Source organism: Babylonia areolata, chromosome 3 (assembly GCF_041734735.1).
Source record: "Babylonia areolata isolate BAREFJ2019XMU chromosome 3, ASM4173473v1, whole genome shotgun sequence".
In the NCBI taxonomy this organism is placed as follows: domain Eukaryota; kingdom Metazoa; phylum Mollusca; class Gastropoda; order Neogastropoda; family Buccinidae; genus Babylonia; species Babylonia areolata.
The window spans coordinates 61,892,815-61,916,261 of NC_134878.1; the positions used below are offsets into that span (position 1 = coordinate 61,892,815).

At 41.6% G+C, this 23,447-nt stretch overlaps 1 protein-coding gene across 1 annotated transcript in view; it reads left to right on the forward strand.

The window, feature by feature from the left end:
- Positions 1-2,624: 2,624 nt before the first annotated feature.
- Positions 2,625-23,447, forward strand: part of LOC143280179 (importin-13-like) — a 49,454-nt gene continuing 28,631 nt past the window's right edge. Inside the window, exons 1-11 of the mRNA XM_076584779.1 lie at positions 2,625-2,757; positions 5,562-5,648; positions 6,256-6,381; positions 7,833-7,891; positions 8,220-8,328; positions 10,413-10,517; positions 11,007-11,060; positions 14,094-14,166; positions 16,968-17,190; positions 18,689-18,773; positions 20,262-20,390. Coding sequence (XP_076440894.1) covers positions 5,589-5,648; positions 6,256-6,381; positions 7,833-7,891; positions 8,220-8,328; positions 10,413-10,517; positions 11,007-11,060; positions 14,094-14,166; positions 16,968-17,190; positions 18,689-18,773; positions 20,262-20,390 — 1,023 coding nt within the window. The 5' untranslated portion in view covers positions 2,625-2,757; positions 5,562-5,588. The remainder of the gene's footprint in view (positions 2,758-5,561; positions 5,649-6,255; positions 6,382-7,832; positions 7,892-8,219; positions 8,329-10,412; positions 10,518-11,006; positions 11,061-14,093; positions 14,167-16,967; positions 17,191-18,688; positions 18,774-20,261; positions 20,391-23,447) is intronic.

The window sequence follows — 23,447 nt, forward strand, 5'->3', positions numbered from 1 at the left end:
CTTGTTCAGCTCCCTCTTGAAAGCTGCCAAGGAGGGAGCCTCTGCTGCTGTTGCAGGCAGGGAGTTCCAGACGGGGATGGTCATCCTCAAAGACTTGCTGCAGTGTCCAAGAAGCCCAAGGAGGACCAGATATTCCGTAATATTGATACTTCAATTAACTGAGCCTGTCCAGTCTTCAGTCAGAGACTAAACTTATAGCGCTTCACAAATACAAATAGAAGTCATTTGCACGATTGATATGGATACTTATAATTATAGCGCCTATCTTCGGCCTATCTATCTATCTCAGTATCTATCTCTATGTCTATTGCTTAAACGTTATCTATCTATCTCAGTATCTATCTCTATGTCTATTGCTTAAACGTTATCTTAACATAATTATATTAATTCTCAAGTCTCTCTCTCTCTCTCTCTTAAATTCTCCCTCATCTCATTCCGAGTCTTCTTCAAGTTACTCTGCAGTATTGTCAATGTCAAATTTCTCTTCATATAACCATGACTTATATTGCAACTGATAGGCATCTGCTTGGCAGATGTGGTGTTGCGTATATGGATTTGTCCGAACGCAGTGACGTCTCCTTGAGAAACTGAAACTGAATCTGAAATGCTGACAGATGCCTTCTGTGCCGGCTGCGAAGAAGGAATCCACGCCAGGAACAGGACTGACGGCAGGGTTGTTCAACCTCAGGCGCCTGCAGGCTGTTACAAAGGTGAACTGAAGACTGAGACTGTCATCAGAGACTTCTTGTTCAGTTGCTGATGACTGCGCCACGCCAACACAGAACAGAAGACCAGTGCAATGACTGCTTCTCACAAACCGCCTACGACAGCTAATTCGGTCTCACCATTAACACATGGGCCAAAAAGACCGAGTTATATATACCAGCTTGTCCCATTGAAGAAAACCATATCAGGAGCCGCGCATCACACTGAAGGGGCAGAACCTCCAGGCAGTCGACAACTCAGTTCAGTCCACCGGGGCAGCACGCTCTCTCGCGCAGTGGACATAGACGCTGAGGTCAACAACACTGAGGATCGCCAAACTGCCAGCGCCGCCTTTGGGCCGGCGGGAGACTCCGTGAGAACGTCCGGGAGCGGATAGGACTCGGCTCTACCGCTAAGCTGAAGGTCAGTCTAATGTGCAGTGGTCCTCACCACCACCCTGGCGAGACTTGGACTGTGTATTGCGGCAGACACGCGCGGCCAAACACCTCAACCGATTCCACCTGAGGCAAGAACAGCTTTCATCATGCTCAAGAACATCTGGGCATCTGGAGCAATCAGTATGAAAACCAAACTCCGCATCTTCAACTCCAATGTGAAGTCAATTCTGCTCTACGGATGCGAGACATGGCGGACAACACAGACAATGCAGCAGAAGATTCAGACATTTTTCAACACCTGTCTGAGGCGCATCTACAAGATCCGATGGCAGGAGAAGATCCGAAACGAAGATCTGTGGGAGCGAGCGGGACAGGAACCAGTGGCCAAGCAGATACTGCGGAGGAAGTGGGGCTGGATCGGACAAACCCTCAGGAAGCCAGCGTCCAGCATCACACGCCAAGCCCTGACCTGGAACCCGCAGGGAAAGAGGAAGAGAGGCCGGCCTCGCAACAGCTGGAGGCGAGATACCGAGGCAGAGCTGAAGCAGCAAGGGACCAACTGGACTAGAATGGCCAGAACAGCCCAGAACAGAGTGCGATGGCGAGGGGTCGTCGATGGCCTATGCTCCACCAGGAGCGATGGGCAAACTGAATGAACGAAATGATTCCACCTGAGCTGTCTCCGGCGCAGACTCCTCTACATCAGGTGGCAGAACAAAGTCCCCGACACAGAACGGTCCTGGAACGAGTTGGCCTCTGCAGCGTCTACACCCCGTCCTGCAAAAAGCCCAAGCCAGGTGGGCTCGACATTTGGTCAGAATGCCAGACAGCCGACTCAGTGCCACAGCAGTGTCACTGAGGGCAAGTGTTCAGCGTCCCCGGCTCAAAGACTTGGGCGTCGACATCAACACGTGGGACTCCGTGGAGACGTGACGCTTGTATTGTATTGCATTAAGTTGCTCTGGACAGTCCAGCTTGACGCAGCAAGATCACAGAAGCGAGGCACATCACTGATATGAGGCGCAACCACTGAGACATATAATTATACTATATATGTCTGTTATATTATTATTTATTTATTTATTCAGTACTGTATTTTTAATTATATTATTTATTTATTTTATTTTATGTTATTTATTTTTTCTCAAGACCTGACAAAGCGCGTTGGGTTACGCTGCTGGTCAGGCATTTGCTTGTCAGATGTGATGTAGCGTATATGGATTTGGCCGAACGCAGTGACGCCTCCTTGAGTTACTGAAACTGAAACTGAAACTGTCTATGGGCGCAACGAAAGCGTGCTGTGCGCAAGGCCCAAGAGCAGTATCAACTGCCACAACAGCACCCACTCACTTGTGTCCCACCTAACCAGTCATCTACGGACCCACAGCCACCATTCTTCCATCAGACTCTTGAAGCCATCGTTATCTTCGAACATCATGCAAACAATATTCGAAATTCGAGAAGTTTTGGTTCAAAAGACAGATTAAAATACCCTTTTACCGGAATAAAAACAAGCTCTGATTAGTGCTCCCAAACACGGGCGCATTAAAAAAAATATAAGTCCGCACGTGTGGAGGAAAGTCCGAACAGGCGTCACACCCAAACTGTGGCACAGTAGCACGCGTTGTCTTGATTTTATCTATTTATTCTTTCCGTGAGTATCGTGCATTGAAAGTATTTGATACATGTATAAAAGATGCTGCGATTTGTATGAAGAAACAGGTACATTATAAGAAGGATTGGAAAACTAAAGACTGGTATGATACCGTGCCGTGTTTCCGTAAAAAAAAACGTTCGTAGACTACTCAGTAGATTTCGACATACATCGGACAAGGATGATGGTGGCTGTTTTGTAGAGCTAGACGAGAGTAAGCATTTGCAAAAGAGTAAAAAAGAAAGCAGTTTAACAATGTATTGTTGACAGAGTTAATATAATAACGTTAAAAAGAAATCCGAAAGAATTTTGGAACACTGTACACAAGATATCAATGAAAAGAAAAGCAGCAACTAACAATATCAGGTATCGAAACTTGATTTAACCATTTTAAGGCACTCTTAACTAATGACATCTGTTTGGATAATATATAGCAACTTGAGAATGAAGAAGAAGAGGAAATTACTAATTAGTCTAAACCGTCTAATTTCAAAAGAAGAGGTATTGTTTGCTTTAAGGAAAAAATCGTAAGGCTGCAGGGCCAGATTGCATTATTTGAGAACTGTTCAAGAATGCATGTAAAATAGAATTGATTTTGCATTTTTTCTTAACTTTTCAAAATTCTCTTTTTGATAGAGGAATTTATCCAGAAGACTGGGCTGAGTCTATTGTTTTGCCACTTTATAAAAATGGTGAATAACCCTGATAATTATAGAGGGATTTCACTGTGTGATATAAGTAGAAAGCTGTATAGTACTGTTATAAACCATAGATTGCAAAAATGGGTTGAAGAAAGTAATCTTACTGGCGACTACCAAGCAGGATTTAAGTGTAACTATTCTACAACAGATCATATGTTTACTTTGATGGTTTTTGTGCAGAAACAGTTTTCTCTCAGCTGTAAATTGTCTGTCACATTCATTGATTTTGAAAAAGCTTTTGATTCTATTAACAGAAGTATTCTTTGGCCTATTCTTTTAAAAGTTGGTATTCGTGGAAAACTAGGGTTGGGTGTGGAGGTGATATATCCGATTATATTCAGTGTACTTCTGGTGTGAAACAGGGTACTGATTTTGTTATGACTCGGTCATTTGTGCATGGTGTTTCAGTTCGAGTGTGTCTTTATGGAAACGTGTGTCTTTATTTTCGATGAGTGAAAAGGGTCATTGTCCACACACACACACACCCCCACACACACACACCCACACACACGTGCACATGCACATGCACATGCACGCACACATGCACACACACAGACACTTCCCACACGAGCTAAGTTGCACGGAACAGCATGCACTTCATAGCAGAACCACCAAGACACACGCATGTAACTGTGTCTTTGATCAATTTGTAATTTGATAATGATACTTGAATTGATCAGCTATACTGTTATTAACACAAATTCACACACAGCTACTCTCTCTCTCTCTGCACACATCTTTGTATTCATTTATTGTTATTAAATGAACATGCATGTTTGAATTACTTGTGGATGACATGTTCTCTGTCTTAGCCCCTCTGTCTCTGTCTGTGTCTCTCCCTCTCTCTCTCTTTCTCAAGTTCTTGCTTCTACAACTCTTGGAATGGCATTATTGAAAAAAAAAAGAAAAAAAAAAAAAAAGTTTTTTTTTATGCGTGCATGCTTTCTCATATTCAACATTTGGTGCCTGATCATTATCTTGACAAAGTATCAATTTTCATGTCTTGCATAAAACAAAACAAAAATACACAAAAAGAACACAAAAAGATGTCTTGCCCCCCCCCCCCACCCCCCCCCCCCCTCTCTTTCTCTCAGACTTTCTCTCTGTCTCTCTTCTTCCCTCCCTCCCTAGTTCTCTCCTCAATTCTCTGTCCTCTAATTTTTCCTTAGCAATGTAGTATTGTAAATGTTAAATCATTGTTCACATATCCATGGTTTATAATGCACATGCTGCATTGATATGATGATTTCATTTTTATTCTTTCGTTGTTTACTTTTCAGGTGCTGGATGGAAAAAAAAACCCATTGTCTTTCTTACTCTATTACCCTCAGAAAATTTTATTTATTTCATTTCAGTTCAGCTCTCTCTCTGTCTCTGTCTGTCTGTCTCTATCTGTGTATGTCAGTCTATCTGTCTGTCTCTCTCCCCATCTCTCCCCCCTCTCTGTCTCTCTTAGTCTCTGTCTCTGTCACTCTGTGTGTGTGTCACACACACACACACACACACACACACACACACACACACACACACACACACACACACACACACACACACACTGAAAGATATATAAGTCTACTTGTTTAATTAACATGAGTCCAAAAAAAAAAAAAAAAGACAAAAAAAAGACAACACTATACATTTACGTGTATTATAATTATTAAAGAACTTAATAAAACTAATTTTTAAATGTACCCTTTTATTTTATAAACTTGTCCTTTTGTTTTTATGTTATATGAATTTATAAGTTCGCAAATAGCCGAATGTATCTCTGATCAATCAGAAACTGGAACCAGTGGCTCAGTTTTGGACACTAAACAAGTGAACTACTTTACTAGTAAACGAGTAAAACAGCAGCCAAAGCATCCAGACATTGCATTTATTGGATCTAAAACTGAAGAGATGGATAACTCAGATAGTCATCAGAGAACCTTTAGTTTGACAGCATGCATTGTGGATAATGATATAATATGCATGTTTAATGATAATGTTTGATAATGATAAGAAAAAATATAACAGAAGTATTTTATAGACCTGTACATTTTATATACACATATCTTGAAATATAAAGGATTATTGATTAACATATTTGTGTTCTGTTTTTAGCTTTTGGATAATCCAGAGACAGTGACGATGGAGGAAGATTCCCCACCCACACTAGAGGGAGAGTTTACTGCTTCTTCTGTGGAACAGGTATGTGGCACAAGCTTTTATGGTCATGGATATAAAAACCCATTATTTAACATTTGACTATTTTACGTTATCATTATGTAATTTTGTAAAGGTCTTATTATAAAGCTTATTACAGGACATGAACGGCATTATGTTTGGATTTAAGGCACTCACTGACTCAGATCTTTGACCCATTTTACTGCTTTTTAATGTATCTAGAGATAAAACAAAAGATGGAGAAGAAATTATGAAGATTGTGGTGAATATGTTACATTGGTTGTAATTTATCACAAAAGAAAGTACTGGATGGTATATTTATCAATCAAACTGTTGTGATGGTATGTTGAAACAAGAATGCACACACACACACACACAAACACACTGTGGTTTTTTTAGCTTTAGGTAGCCATTGCAAGACAGTTGTTGTTGTTGTTGTTGTTGTTGTTTTTGTAATCAGTACTAGGGTATCATCATTTCTTTTCACCAGAGAATTTAAGATAGAAAAAAAACAACCCAAAAACAAACAATCCCCAAAACACCACCTTGGCAAGAAGATAAAGCTCTTTCATATTTCATGCCAGCATTTTCCAGCTTGTGCTGTTGGATGTTTGTTTTTTTTTTTTCTCAGGCAATAGTGCAGATGTACAGCCACAACGCTTCAGGACCGGATTCACACCAGCAGGAATTCCTGACCCAGGCCGTGTCCTCCCCAGCTGCATGGACCTTCAGCTGGCAACTGATCAGTCCTGAAAAGGTGTGGTGGCCCTTGACAGTTGTTTTTTTTTCCTGTGTAGTGTGGTTTGCATTGTTTGGTCAGCACCCTCCCCCCCCCCTGCACCCCCCCCCCCTGTTCCCACTCCCCAGGTGGAGTGTGGCTGCCTGAGTTGCGAGGGGAATAAAAGTTCACACCAGGGATCAGGTTCGACATCGGTCATCGGTCATTGACGCATTTAATTTTGAAATGACCTATTGTTTTTCAAGTTGCCAGGTCACATGACTTATTGTTTTTATGACCAGTCGGTCAACCAAAGTAACCATCTCTCTCTCTCTCTCTCTCTCTCTCTCTTTAACGATCGCGATCGCTTTGTCGTGTGCTCCTACAGGAAATGACTATAAACTGGTTTATTAAAATACGGATCCGTGACGAAACGAAATCCGAAACGAATCTTTATCGCTGCCTTTCGCGAGCTTCGGCGAGAAGAATTGGCGTTCCCACTTTTTACATTAACCGAGTGCAGTTCCGGGAAAACTGAAAGTAGACTTCTGCTTTCAGTTTACAATTCCTTTCATTTGTGCATTATTAAAGTTTGAAAAAGCCCGGGACGGGTGATATTTGACCTATTGATTTTCAAAATGACCTATTGATTTTATGTTCTTCCGGTCGTATGACCTATTGTCTATTGAACCCAACCTGATCTCTGTCACACACATAAATATAAGCCCACTTGCAGTCTGTGAATGAGTGATTGTGGTGACCAGAGCTGAGTACCAGTTTGGAAATCTTTTCACGCCAGTTCATCCACTTCATGCCAGTGTGTGTCTGTGTGTTTATGTGTTTTACAAGGAGCGTAATAAACTGTATTCAGTACATAGTAATGTGGATTTTTTAAAAGAGTGTATGCACCATGCTCTGCGAATTTTACATTGTAAAGAGAAACAAAATTTAGATAAAGAATTCATACGGAACCCGACAAGGCTACTTTTGGTAAACTTGAACCAGTTTTCCACACTTGTAAGTCATTCTTTCAGTTTGGTTTTATTGTGCTCCTCTAATGGCTGGACAGTGGTATTTTTTGTGTGTCTTTCCTGATACATTAAAAAAAAGAAGAAAAAAGAAAAAGATTCTTCATATTATTGGTTTTTGGTGTTTATCATACTGTGCATGTCATAGTCTTGATTAGCTTTGTGTTTCATGTTTTCAGATTAAGGGTTACTTTGTAAGTTATGTATTTATATAATGCTGAATCTTGTGCTGAGACAAAGCAAATAATTTTATTGTTGTAACTCTTCTTGGTGAGATAGATGACACTTTTAATTTCTAGCCAGTCCTAATGGTTTGCCTCCATATGCGCTTAGGATAGAAATTAACTATCATCATATTTGAGAGAAATGTTTATATGTCTTGAAAAAATTAAAAGAATGTATGTACACATTTGGTTTCCAAGTCTTCATTGGAGATTTTTTCGTTGCTTTTGTTTGAAACAGCCAGTTGAGGTTCAGTTCATGGGTGCCAGGTGTCTTCATGCCAAAGTTAGCTATGATTGGTGAGTGGTACAGGAGTGTTGGAGAGAGACTGTGTGTGTGTGTGTGTGTTGTGTGTGTGTGTGTGTGTGTGCGTGTATGTGTTTGTGTGTGTGTGTGTGTTTGCGTGTGTGTGTGTGTTTGTGTTAGTGTATGCGTGTATGTGTTTGTGTGTGTGTGTGTGTGTATGTGTGCATGTTTGTGTGTGCGTGTATGTGTGTGTGTGTGTATGAGTAAAAGGAAAAACAAATATCAAGTCAGTAAAATACATCCGTGTGTGCATATGTGCATGTTCCTGTCTGTTTTGTACATGTATGATGTATGTGTGTGTGTGTCTGTCTGTGTGGACAGGAACGAGTTGGAGCCGGCCCAGCATGAGCAGCTGAGGCTGGAGCTGAGGGCCCGACTAGTGCAGAGTGCTGCTTTCAACAGATGTGTCGTCACAAAGCTGTGTCAAGTGGTCAGTCTTGTCACCTGTCTTGTTATGTTAGTCTGATAACTGTTTGCCCTTTCAGCACTGCCAGCACTTTACAGTACACCTATCAGTCTGATACCACTTGACCCCTTCAGCACTGCCAGCACTTTACACCTATTAGTCTGATACCACTTAACCCTTTCAGCACTGCCAGCACTTTGCACCTATTAGTCTGATACCGCTTAACCCTTTCAGCACTGCCAGCACTTTACACCTGTTAGTCTGATACCACTTGACCCTTTCAGCACTGCCAGCACTTTACACCTATTAGTCTGATACCACTTAACCCTTTCAGCAGTCAGCACTTTACACCTATTAGTCTGATACCACTTAACCCTTTCAGCACTGCCAGCACTTTACACCTATTAGTCTGATACCACTTAACCCTTTCAGCACTGCCAGCACTTTACACCTATTAGTCTGATACCACTTAACCCTTTCAGCACTGCCAGCACTTTACACCTATTAGTCTGATACCACTTAACCCTTTCAGCACTGCCAGCACTTTACACCAATTAGTCTGATACCACTTAACCCTTTCAGCACTGCCAGCACTTTACACCTATTAGTCTGATATCACTTAACCCTTTCAGCACTGCCAGCACTTTACACCAATTAGTCTGATACCACTTAACCCTTTCAGCACTGCCAGCACTTTACACCTGTTAGTCTGATACCACTTAACCCTTTCAGCACTGCCAGCACTTTACACCTATTAGTCTGATACCACTTAACCCTTTCAGCACTGCCAGCACTTTACACCTATTAGTCTGATACCACTTAACCCTTTCAGCACTGCCAGCACTTTACACCTATTAGTCTGATACCACTTAACCCTTTCAGCACTGCCAGCACTTTACACCTATTAGTCTGATACCACTTAACCCTTTCAGCACTGCCAGGATGGCAGCTTGTGTCACCCTCCTCACCTGGAAGGTTTTTAAACAGGAAATTTTCAGACAATTTGAAAACTATACGCATGATTGCCTCAATTGTCAGTGACTATTTTCTTCATTGATAGGATCAAAAGGACTGTGGACATCTTGGAATGGTTTGTTTGATACTTGACAAGCAGAGAAACACAACTTTCTTGCAGTGATCACAACACACATGCCTACCATCCTAATTTATCCGTACTTGTTTCAGAAAACCAACACACACATGCGCATGCCTGCACATAGATACATGAGCACACAACACCCAAAAAGCGTGCAGTGGATTCTTTTTTGATCATATTTGTTTGCTAACCTGACTTAGTCAGCATGAGCATTCATTCATTCATTTTGCCCATCGCTCCTGGTGGGGCATAGGTTATCGACGACCCCTCGCCATCGCACTCTGTTCTGGGCTGTTCTGGCCATTCCAGTCCAGTTGGTCCCTTGCTGCTTCAGCTCTGCCTCGGTATCTCGCCTCCAGCTGTTGCAAGACCGGCCTCTCTTCCTCTTTCCCTGCGGGTTCCAGGTCAGGGCTTGGCGTGTGATGCTGGACGCTGGCTTCCTGAGGGTGTGTCCGATCCAGCCCCACTTCCTCCGCAGTATCTGCTTGGCCACTGGTTCCTGTCCTGCTCGCTCCCACAGATCTTCGTTTCAGATCTTCTCCTGCCATCGGATCTTGTAGATGCGCCTCAGACAGGTGTTGAAGAATGTCTGAATCTTCTGCTGCATTGTCTGTGTGGTCCGCCATGTCTCGCATCCGTAGAGCAGAATTGACTTCACATTGGAGATGCAGAGTTTGGTTTTCATACTGATTGCTTCAGATGCCCAGATGTTCTTGAGCATGATGAAAGCTGTTCTTGCCTTGCCGATTCTGGCTGTGACGTCTCGGTCCGTGCCTCCCTGTTTAAACACATGTACACACAAAACCCCCAAAGACCATGGTGAAATCTTTTTCGTAATATTTTTTTTTTGCTAGCGCCCCCCCCCCCCTCCCCCCACACACACCCCTCTACCATTTTTTGTTTGTTTGTTTTTTTAATATTCTTGACATTGTTTTGAGGCTGTGTTGTTTTATTGTCCTGAGATGTGTGGAGTGAGACGTAAGCAAAAGTGCTGACTGCTGTCTTTCTACAGGTGGCGGCAGCAGCGATCCAGCAGAGAGCGTCGTCCACATCAGCTCCAAGCCCTGTGTCTTACATCTTGAGTTTTTACTCCGCTACAGAGAAGAGCGATTCGCAGGTCAGGTTCTGTTTTGTTTCTTTTTCTTTTTAACCCCGTGACTGCTGAACCTGGGAGCAATGAGATCAATGTGTTGTGAATCTGAAGTGTGGGTGTGGGTGTGTGCATATGTATACTTACGTGTTTGTGTGTGTGAGCACGCGCGCGCACGCGTGTGTGTGTGTGTTTACAGGTTTGTGTTATTACTACATTGGCACAGGAAGATCTTAAGATACAGTTCTTGGGTGTTATAGTTCTGTGATGTATAAAACATTCTCTAAGATTCTCCATGTCTCTCTCTCTCTCTCTCTCTCTCACACTCTCACTCTCTCTGTTTCAGTAAAGCCTAATTTTTCTGGTCTGCTCTGAGAAAAAAACAACAACCTTGAAATAATCCTGCCTTGTAAACGGATTGTGCAGAACTGCCGCAGCATGTATATATGTGTGTGTTGAAATGGTTACCGAGTGGAGCAGCACTGAAGCGTGGTGTTGACTTTTTGCTGTTGACAGACGTTTGAACTCGACTGCAGACAGCTGGAAATGCTGACTATGCTACCAGAAGAGGTCAGTATGAGTGTTTGAATTGAATGATTGACTGATTGATTGGTATGGTCACTTATATTTACACCTATCCTCAAGTCAGAGACCAAGCTCCAAGCACTTTACTTAACACAGTCATTTGCATAGCAGGTTGCGTTCTTGGGTTGTGAGCTGGCTGACAGCTTCCTTTTGACACTCGGCGTTCTTTTGATGTATCGTTCATTTCAGTTTCAGTCATGCACGCACGCACACACATACACACACACGCGCGCGCGCGCACACATACACACACGCACACATGTACACACACACACACACACACACACACACACACACACACACACACACACACACACACACACACACACACACACACACACACATACACACACACACATACACACACACACACACACATACACACACACACACATACATACACACACACACACATACACACACATACACACACACACACACACACACACACACACGCCACACACGCACGCTCACACACATACACCGTGCATGCATGTACAACTGGCACATGCTAGAACTTTCCTCTTTTCTTGTTGCTGTCTTTGTTTCAGGTCTTTTCTTTCTGTCAACTCTTCCTTTCACATTTTTCTGCCTTGCTGGTCCAGTCTTTTTTTTTTTTTTTTTTTTTTTTTTTTTTTTTTTTTTTCCATCTGTTTCTTTTTTCTTTTTTTTTTGACCTTTCTAAAGAGCCTTAGATATTTTTTGGTCTTTTTCTGGACTTGATAATTTAGCATTTTTACTGTATTCGTTGTTTTTTTTTGTGCAGATTGTATGTGTTAGGTGCTTGTTTGCAAAGTTTGGTTTTGTGTGCCTGTTATTGTACATAATTTTGTGAATTGTGTATTATTATGTTTATGTTCAGGATTGTTTGGGGTTTTTTTTCTGTTGAAAAATGGACACAGTGGTCAGTGTCAGAGGCATGTCCTGGGTTTATGTGCATGAATGTGACTTGTGTACTTATGCATTATTTTCTTTTCCTGTTTTTGTTGTTGTTGTTGTCGTTTTTTCCAAGTGCTGCATGATCATATTTTACATTTTTGACTCACTTGTGTAAACAAAGTGAGTCTGTGTTTTAACCTGGTGTTCGGTTGTCTCTGTGTGTGTGTGTGTGTGTCCGTGTGTCTGTGTGTCCGTGGTAAACTTTAACATTGGCATTTTCTCTGCAACTACTTTGTCAGTTGACACCAAATTAGGCATAAAAATAGGAAAAATTCAGTTCTTTCCAGTCATCTTGTTTAAAACAATATTGCACCTCTGGGATGGGCACAAAAAAATAAAAAATGAAGCCTAATTATATGCAAACTGCATTTACTGTTATATTTATATTTTTTGTATTCTCTGAACTTGCCACTTTGATCTGGTATTCTGACCCAACAACAAGAGCAGTCATTATCATTTTTTGTTCAAACAGGAACTTCTTTTGCTAAGCATGGAAGTTTTATTTATTTTGCAAACGTTTTGGTGCAGATAGTAAAAAAGGGAAATTACTCTGTAATTAATGCTAGGGGACTTAATTTGCTTTAAACTGATCTTTCTCATCTTAAACATTACATTTTGAAATTATACTCAATACATGAAAAGCTTGGATTTTGTTTTTAAGTGTATCACAAGTGAGTCTTGAAGGCCTTGCCTCTCTTGTTCAGCTATGATATGATCCAGCTGTCAGCAACAAAGTCTCAAAAACAAACAAACAAACAAACAAAAAAAGACCAAAAAAAGACCACATATCAGTTTCCTGATGGTGTTTGCATGAGCTGTAATCCTTAGGAGATTTACTGCGGCAGAAACGTTGTGTACCATGGTGTGATTGTGACTTGGATGACTGGAGCATAGTTATGTAGCTGGTTTCTTTATGTTGAAAATAGCTGGTCATCTTTTTGGGGTATCTCCATTCTGATTCCTGACCAGTTGGAAAAGTTCCAGCATGCGTTGCAGGTAGATCGCTGTGGAGAGTTTTTTTCCGTGGTATTTCCTCCTGATGGTTCGTTCTCGAGAGCTCTTTGATTTGCGACAGCAAGTTACATAATCCATAGGATGTTGATGAAATTTTTGTTGTTGTTATTGCCTATCATACGGCTGATTAGTTCGGCCAAATTAGTTAGGCAGTTCTGTCTTGGACTTCTGATCCTGTGATCAGTGTTCAAGGCCCAGTTTAGGCATGGTGTTGTGTCCTTGGGAAAGGCACTTCATCGAGCTACATAATTATGTGACCTGGTTGGAGACATAATTTGACAAAAAACAAGAACGCCAGAGAATTGACAGACAGGCAGAAAATACGAAAAAAAAACTTAGCCGTATGAAGAGCACAGGAACAGGAGTCATGATGGCTGCTGTCAAAAGAGGGCGCTAGCTAGCTAGCGGGACAAAGGGGAGGTTACCTACTTCCGGGAGGTTATCGGCCGTAGTTGCTTTCGTTTTTCACCGCATAGGCGGATAGTAGTTTGCACAGGACAGGGATGTCAGACCCCTGCCGGAGTCTGCACTAGTTGGGTCACGATAAGGACAAAGGGGAGGTTACCTACTTCCGGGAGGTTATCGGCCGTAGTTTCGTCTGCTCCGCATAGGCGGATAGTAGTTTGCACAGCACAGGAATGTCAGACCCCTGCCGGAGTCTGCACTAGTTGGGTCACGGTAAGTATGTTATTTAAACGTAATTTTTGATAGAAAATTTCCTTTTAGATAGAAAATTTCCTTTTTCCTCACTCCACCCAGGTGTGAATGGGTATCTGACCGGTTGGGGAGGGTTCAAGCGGCAGGAGAGGATTGGTCCCCACCGTCCAGTGCTGAGCCCTGGACACAGTCAGTATGAGTTCAGTCCTGATAGCCACAAAAGGCTTGGACTTTTAATGTTTTTGGGTGTTTTTTATTATTTTTTTTTTTACTATTGTGGTTTTACAGTGAATACATATATATTTGTGTGTGTGGGCGCATGCGCGTGTGTGTGTGCGTGCGCGTATGTGTGTATGTGTGCACATGGTGCACATGTGTGTGTGTGTGTGTGTGTGTGTGTGTGTGCAGTACAGAGACATGAAGCTGGTGAAGATGAAGAGACTGGAGATCAACGGAGAACTGCAGAAAGGAGCTCCTCAGGGTGAGTGTGCTCAGGCATGGTTCCAGAGAAGTCTCTCTTCACGCGTTTTACTAGAGTGGTTTCCCTTCGTGTTTATCTGGAGTAGTTTCTTCCCCTCCAGTTTATCCAGAGCAGCCTCCCCTTCATTTGTATCTCTCACAGCGGCAGAATAATCCGGGATCATGTGAGAGTAGAAACATGCACCGATCAGTGTCAGTATGGATTTTTTTTTTTTTTTTTTTTTTTTTTTTTTTTTACCCATCATCTGCACCGTTTTAGTGGCATTACTCCCACGCCGCTCATTTAGATCCCCCCATACACGGCCACACACCGGGTTCGTCCGTTGCAGTTCCAGCGTCGGCAGTCCACAGGGAACCATCGATGTAAGGTTGCCAGGAGGCCACACACCAGAGGAGGAGACCCTGCACTGCTGCTGAGTCACTTCGGTGGTGTTCAGTGGTGCCTGTTCTGTTTTAACGTACTTAGGACACCACCTACTAAGCCCCCTACTAACGACAATAATGGAGACAGTATGGAGTTTGTCAAGGCAAGACGTATGATGCGTGTGAAGAAGTGCTGTTCATGCAGCGTGTACATTGTTCTTTATTGTTCAGTCTATATTCTACTGAATTTTGTGAGTGTATGTGTTTTGTTTCATCCAAGATCTTTCTGAATCTGTCTGAGAGAAAGATTAGAGAGAGGGACTCTTGAACAGGATGCTGTTCATTGTGTTCATCGACAAAGCATTACTTTGTGCGTGTATTTTATGAAGATGAGACTATTGCAGTTCCCTCCTCTCTGGCTATCTACGCAAGCACCTCAAACCTCTTCAACAATGCTGCCAACAATCAAACTAGTTTTGAAGGCACCCACGCCTTAGCATTGTACTCCTCTTATTAAAGGATTTCACTGACTTTCTGGAGAGCAGAGAATTAAGTACAGGTTCTCATGTCTCATCGGCACACATCTCCCTCCAAGGTCTCTCTCCGTTCCTACTCTGATCTTTATTCTTTTTGAATTTTTCCTGTCACTTGCATTGAACACTGCACCTGAGCATTCGCTGCCATTGCTCGGGCGTCAACATTTTGTTTCATTAACCCGTTCGCTGCCAGGAAAATAAGATTTAAGTGAAATCTATTTGCCAGGGTTTTTTTTTCCACAAAAAACGAGTATAAATTTTCAAAAAATTCTGTGCTCTTTGTTATTGGAGAAAGACCCATAAAAGTATATAGAAGGTAAATGAATAAAGAACACAAAACACATGATGTTTTCCCATTTTATATATTTTTAGTGACATGCTGTTGTTTTGAAATCAGTGTTTTGTTTTTTTGTCACATTTTCAACTTGTTCATTACTAACCTTAGGTAATTCGCACTAAAATATCATATTTTCTTGACAAATGGATATCTGCATACACAAAATCATACTAGAACAACCACATAAAAAAAAAAAGAAAAAAAAAGAGATAGATGTACAATGCATTGTGACTTCTCCAAGTGATAATGTGGATGAGAGGCCATGCCCGCTCAGTCTCCACCCCCCCCTCCTCTTCACCCCTTTCACACGGTCACTTCATCCAGTTCTCATCAGACCGCGTTGGCTGAGTGCCAAGAAAATCGCTCACACTGTCCTGCTGATAATTCAGTCACTTTCTGTCGTCTGCTAAGGTTTGCACAGCCGGCATCACTCACTGATAGTCATATCTTGGCCACTCTCTTGATTGCTCCCTTTGTTTTCTATCAAATCGTCCTATAAATGTTCATGACTGTCTTCTTCGAGTTTACACTTCAATTCTTTCTGAGCATCAGCAAAAGAAAGCAATCTTGGTTGATTTAGTTCGCTACGATTGCATGTCTTGAGCACGGCGTCAGTCCGACATTTTGTTGAGCGAGCGAGGAGAGGAGCCAGACAAACACTGGGACAGAAACCCAACCAAAACGTTCAAATAATGGACTGCCTCATGACGTAGATGGGGTTCTCTGACTATGAATAGAATCCAGAAAGATTCCCCAAGCTAAAGCTACCAGCATTTTTGTCAACGAACTGAACGCAAAGCAGGGAAAAGTCAGAATATTTCGATGACGAGTTATCTCGTCATTGTGGCAGCGAAGCGTACATGCTTGCCATGATGAGTTATCTCGTCATATAGGCAGCCTAGGGGTTAAAATGGTTTCCATGTTCCTATATGTGCATAAACTGCAAGCAAAGGGAACTAACTTTTACAGTATTTCCAGCTGTGTCCAGTTGTGTCAGTTTTGGGAAGAAGAAAACCAACAGTTGATTTCAGTGTAGTATTTGCATTTTTCCTCATCAGTATGACAGTGAAGCTTGCCGAGGCCGTAAATTCCTAGAGTTGAATGGGTTGACGGGCGCAGTAGCTGAGTGCATAAAGCGTTGCACTTTAAATCTGATGGTCCTGGGTTTAAATCTCGGTAACGGCGCCTGGTGGGTAAAGGGTGGAGATTTTTCCGATCTCCCAGGTCAACATACGCGCAGACTGACTTGTGCCTGAACCCCCTTCATGTGTGTACGCAAGCAGAAGATCAAATACGCACGTTAAAGATCCTGTAATCCATTGTTGGTGGGTTTTGGAAACAAGTACATACCCAGCATGCACACCCCCCCCCGAAAATGGAGTATGGCTGCCTACATGGCGGGGGTAAAAACGGTCATACACGTAAAAGCCCACTCGTGTGCATACGAGCGAACATGGGAGTTGCAGCTCCCAAACACAGAAGAAGAAGAAGAAGAAGAAGAATGGGTTGATTTGAAAAAAAAAAAAAAGATCTGAAAGGATGTTATCGTTTTCGGTGTTCCCACAGTGATGGAATGGCTGCAAGAGCTGTTCCTCTCTGATGATGAACCTCCTGCACAGTGTCAGCGACAAATCGTCGCCTGCTTTGGAAGCTGGCTGGACATCCGGATGGAGCTGGAAGCCGTCAAGCCCCTGATGGAGATGGCTTTCCTTTCTCTGGAGTCGGTGGACGTGTTTGAGGCGGCTGTTGATGTGGTGGTGAAGCTGTTTGGCAGCAGCTTCATAAAGCAGTAGGTTTCAGCTCTTGTTTGGGGTTTTTTCTTGTGCGTGTTTGTTATGTTTTTTGGTGTGGGGTTTTTTTTGTTTTTTTTTTGGGGGGGGGGGGGGGGTGTGCTTAGTTTGGTTGTTTGGTAGGAAAGCATGCATGCACACAGTGTACATGAAGAGATGCATGCCATTTGCACACAAATCATGCAGGCTCATACACTTCCAGTTCATGTTGTTGGCTTTTTTTGTGTGTCTGTTTTAGATTTTAGCACAGTTCAGCAAGAAAGCATGCATGCACTGTATGTGCACACATGTGTGTATATATATATATACACGCTCACACCCACACTTACACACACAAATCATAAACACATATACTCACACTCATAAAAATTGCGTTTTTTTCAATTTACATTCTTAGTGATGATATTTGTGTGTGTGTGTGTGTGTGTGTGTATATATATATGTGTGTGTCTGTCTTTGTGTGTGTGTGTGTGTGTATTTTTATATGTGTGTGTGTGTGTGTGTGTGTGTGTCTGTCTTTGTGTGTGTGTGTGTGTGTGTGTGTGTGTGTGTATGTGTGTGTGTGTGTGTGTGTGTGTGTGTGTGTGTGTCTGTCTTTGTGTGTGTGTGTGTGTGTGTATGTGTGTGTGTGTGTGTGTGTGTGTCTGTCTTTGTGTGTGTGTGTGTGTGTATTTTTATATGTGTGTGTGTATATATTTGTATATATATATATACATGTATAAAATCACAACATAAATGGAAAAAAGCAAGAAACAAATCAATATTCATGAGTTTGAACATAATGATTATACAAACAGTATGTATGCAAAATATCTCTTGTCAGCTACAAAGCTCGGGCAGTAGCCTCACACAGCACATACCAACTACTTCTGTTATCATTATAAGAACCCTTCTTCTTCCTATTATTATTATTATTATTGTCATCTGGCAAATGTGGTGTTTCAGTTTCAGTAGCTCAAGGAGGCGTCACCTGCGTTCGGACAAACCATATACGCTACACCACATCTGCCAAGCAGATGCCTGACCAGCAGCGTAACCCAACGCGCTTAGTCAGGCCTTGAGAAAAAAACCCAAAAAAACCCCCAAAACGGGGGAATAAAGAATAGATAAGCTTACATAAATGAATAAATAAATGAATAATAATTATAATATAGAAAAAGGTAGTAGTAATAATAATAGTAATACTAATAAGATGATAATAATAAAAAAAATAAATAAGACAACAATGGTGATAAATAAGCGAATAAATGTAAAACATGAAGACACACATTCACACATACACCCACACATGCATAACAGAAATGCACCAAACATGCAGTTTGACAGATATGAAAGCACAGTCAAATACATATAAACGTACATGAGCTCCAACACACACACACACACACACACACACACACACACATTACCTTGCAGCTCCTCTACCCCCCTCCTCCACACACTCATTTCTAGTCTACGTATCGCAGCTTCCACGGATGTTGTGTGTTGTTGTTGCAGGTGTCCACACACCGTGCTTCGGCTGCTGCAGAATGTGAACGAAGTGAGGGAGATGGCCGTCGTTGCTTTTGCTCAGAAAGATATGGTATGCTCACTCACGCACATTTACTCATTCACATTATCACACACACACATAAGCAAGCTCGCATTCACTCAAGCATGCGCACACACACTCACATTCACATGCACACAGGCAAGCATGCGTGCACACACAGACACACACACAGACACACACACACACACACACACACACACACACACACACACACACACACACACACACAACACAGAGGTACACACACACACACACAAACACTCACACACTCACATACGCATGCACACGCACGCACACACGCTCACACTCACACACACACTCTCACATGTATGTATTACTCATGGACTGGAATGGGTATTTTTGTTATCAAAAGATTTGCTTTTAAGATTACAGTATTATTGATAGTTATGACAAATCCACTCTGATGGGTACACAAATATATAAGCATGCACTCAAGGCCTGACTAAGCATGTTGGGTTAGGCTGCAGGTCAGGCATCTGCCTAGCAGATGTGGTGTAGCATATATGGATTTGTCCTTGAGAAACCGAAACTGAAACAGGCGTACATCTGTCAAGACCGTGAAGACCTTTGTGGCGTAATTCCAGCTCTGTGTGTGTGTCGAAATCATGTTTATTTTTTCCTGAAAACTATAAATAAAGATTTGTAGTCACAGCAACAAAGCTCAAAACCTACCAGACTGATTATGAGATGTGTGAGTTATAACATTGCATGTACTTTTGAAACATTGGTGTATGATGGAATTGGTATTTGACAACTTCAAAAATGAAACGGAGTCTTATCCCTTTCTCACCAACATCAGTCCCTGCTTTCACCCCATTCTGAGCACTCCACCCCCTCTCTCTTTCCTGCCATGTCTCACAAACATCAGACATTGTTTATTCTGACCAACGTTGGACTTTCAATCTGAGGGTCCTGGGTTCGAATTGCGGTAATGGCTACCTGGTGGGGTAAAGGGTGGACATTTTTTCCGATCTCCCAGGTCAACATATGTGCAGACCTACTAGGGCCTGAACCCCCTTAGTGTGTATGCGCAAGTGGAAGATCAAATACCCACGTTAAAGATCCTGTTATCTATGTCAGTGTTCCGCGGGTTATGGAAACAAGAACATACCCAGCATGCACACCCCCGAAAATGGAGTATGGCTGCCTACATGGCGGGGTAAATAAAGGAAACGGTCATACATGTAAAATGTCACATGTGTGTCTGAGTGTATGTGTACATGTCAGAAATCTGATCGAACGACACAGGAATTGATGATGAGCACCCAATGGCAGCCGTCAGTTGGCTCTACCCAGGTAGGCAGCATGTTGCGCAAATGACCCCATATTTATAAAGCGATTAAAGCTTTGTCTGCAACTGAAAGTAGGCACAATACAAGTATCCATGTCATTCATCATTCATCCATTTATCATCACTGAAATGGTAAGAAAATGTCCCAGGCTCTAGGGCACAAAAACCAACAACAAACTAGCATTATGTGTTTATGTGTTGGAAAGGACACGTTGAGCAGCCTGTGCCGGCTTGTGGTGGCGGCAGGAGAGAGCTACCCGTTGGAGATCATTGAGATGCTGCTGAAGAAAGGGGAGACCAGAGACACGGCCATCGCCTTGCTGGAAAACATCATGGTGGGTGGCAGCAGTTTGTGTCCGTTTTTTTTTTTTTTTTTTTTTTTTTTTTTTTTTTTTTTTAAACAAAATTTTTATTCAGTAAATATGTCACATGTACAGATAGACAGCAGAGCTAACAACAAGCTGATAGTTTATATATCGTGCTCAGGAATGTGATTAAATACATTTGTTTCGTTTGACGGCTGGTGGGCGCTACACAATTGCAATTATGTTGAAATACACATTTTCCAACTGCGTATAAATGACAGCCATTGCAGACATACATTGTTTCCCTTTTTTTTTTTTGAGCCGCCGTGGAGATTAATATATTTAAAGAATTTATAATCAGTATAAACATCATTTGTGTCGGGTTTCTGTTTGTGAGCTGAATTACAGTGTGTTCTATCATGACATGGTCCTGTTGTTTGGGTGGCTTGGCCAAAAGCGACCTAAGGTTGTGTGTGTGTGTGTGTGTGTGTGTGTGTGCTTATGATTGATGGCTGTTTTACAGACAACAAAAAACAAAAATTACTCTTATGGCATTTGTTTGGCACTTTAAAAAAAAAAAAAAAAAAAAAAAGATTTTATACCAGTTTTGTTTCTGTGGTTGTAGAATACATGAAAATGCTACACTTTCAGAACCACAGCCAAGCAGTGAAACTGGCATGACAATATTGAATAATATTTAGAAAATCCAAACAAATGTCAGGAGGTGATTTTTTTGTTGGTGGTTTTTGTTTTCACGATGATGACATGGGTGTCAGCGCTTGTTCATGACTGCAGTTCCCTTTGATATATTTAAAAAAGAAAAAAAAAAAGGAAAAAAAAAAAAGATGTTCCAGTTTTACCCGAATTCTATGCCCAAACATTTGAACTAATTGATAGGCATGGACACCTTAAATGCTGAGCATTAGTACGTTGAGATCAGTGTGGCATTAATTTAAATTTCATTTCTTATTTTTTGTGTACTGTAAAGTTGTGTCATTGATCTTGTAACAAAATCAGTGCGAACCCACGAGGAAAAAGTCCAAATAAAGACAGCCCCTCACAGATGAGGATGCTTGTCATCAGTAATCAAAGGGTTAATCTTTGATTTTGTGAAAAATAAACACTTTATGAGGATTCTTTCATTTGGAAAAGTCACTATTGCATTGCACAGGCATGCACGCAGTGACCAGTTTCATTCCTCGCCATGGTCTGTTGCACGATAGAGGAAGCCAAGTTTTCTCTGCCCATATATACCACACTTTCCCCAAAAGAAAAGAAAGAAATATTTACACATACTCACTACAAACTTAAAAGGTCAGGAAATTTATTTAACCCTTTAACTGCTGCTGACAAGCATGCTAATCAGTGAAGGGCTGTCAGCTCACTGATGTAAGACTAACTTGCAGGTCAGGATGTCAGTTTCCATTCTTTAATTTGGACTTCTTCCTCTTGGAGTTGCATTATTTTTTGTTCAGTAAAATGAGTTGCGCCACTCGAGAAGAATACACCAAAAAGCAGTAATTGCAGTTTATGCCTCACAAATCACACTTCATCAAGATTCCAGCGGTGAAAGGGTTAAGCTTGTTCGCAGGTAAATTGTAAATAAAACTTTAATTTTTTCTTCTCAGCCTGAAACCCCTCTTGGCTTGAGTGCTGCTTTAAGTTGTGTACCTTCAAGTTGCTCTTGTCTATCACTTTCTGCTGAATGCAGTTGACATGTTGATTTCTTGACATACTATATACGAGGGTCATTCAATAAATAAGGTGAATTTTTCGGTATAACGACTTCTAATACAGATAGAAGCTTACTTTTTTTTCTTTTTTTTTTCAGCGTAGTCTCCCAGCACTGTCACACACTTTTCCCATCTGTGCACAAGCTTCCGTATTCCCTCAGCGTAAAAATCTTTGGACTGATGTCTCAGCCAGTTGCTCACAACACTTCCAGGCCTGTCTTCATCCTCAACACTGCTCCGTTCTTCTTTAAACAATTTAGCCCACTTGTAGACATTTTTTCGGCTGAAACATGTGGCACCATACACAGTTGACATTCTCCTATGAATTTCAACTGGTTTGCACCCTTCAGCAACCAAAAACTTGATAACTGACTGCTGTTCAATACTGGAGCATGCTTCTTGGTCGGCCATCTTTGTTAATCGCCAAAACTCTCAAAGTTTTTTTTAATCTGCTAAACAAATTAAATCCATGTGAAAAAGAAGTAAAACAAAAAAAATTTTTTTAAAGTAAGCTTCTATCTGTATTAGAAGTCCTTATACCGAAAAATTCACCTTATTTATTGAATGACCCTCGTATCATTTTCTAATGTATGCAGTTGACCTCATGCACATTTTTTGTTTTGTAATACAAAAGCAGAAGTCTGTATGAATGTGGTACCTTAGGTCTTGAAGAACAGAACAGGAAAGATTTAAGGAGTGTTCACAGACTTTGAACCAGTCTTTAAGCAGAAGTCTGTATGAATATGGTACCTTAGGTCTTGAAGAACAGAACAGGAAAGATTTAAGGAGTGTTCACAGACTTTGAACCAGTCTTTGTTCTTACACTCAGTCTACACTATTTTTTTTTAATTTTTTTTTTTATGTGTGACACACCTACAGACAGAGTTGTTTGCTCTTGCGCTTAGTGTTGAAAAATGTTGAACTTGTTCCAATTTGAAGCAAGCTGATGAAGCTGCCATCTGGTCAGGACGAAGGAAAAAGTCTTGACCTATCTGTGGCAAAGTAAAAATGGCAACAGGAACTGCTTCAAATTCTATCTTCAAAAGCTGAATCGTGTCAAGGCTGCAAAGCTGTCTGGATTTTTCATTTTAATGGGTGTTATGATTCTGGTTGTGAAAAAAACACAACCTAGAATATAATCATTCTGTTGAAAGTGACACCTCCGACAGAAGAAAAGAGCATAGTCCACATAGTTCTTGCAGAACCAGGGCCAAGCATTCATGTGTCCTCACTGATTTACATACCTAACGGGTGACACAAACTTGACTTGCGTGAGTGTGAGTGCAAAAGTGTGAGGCAAGTGCAGGAAGAAGCGCAAGAGCAAGGCTGCATTCTTGCTCTCGTTGAAGAGTGC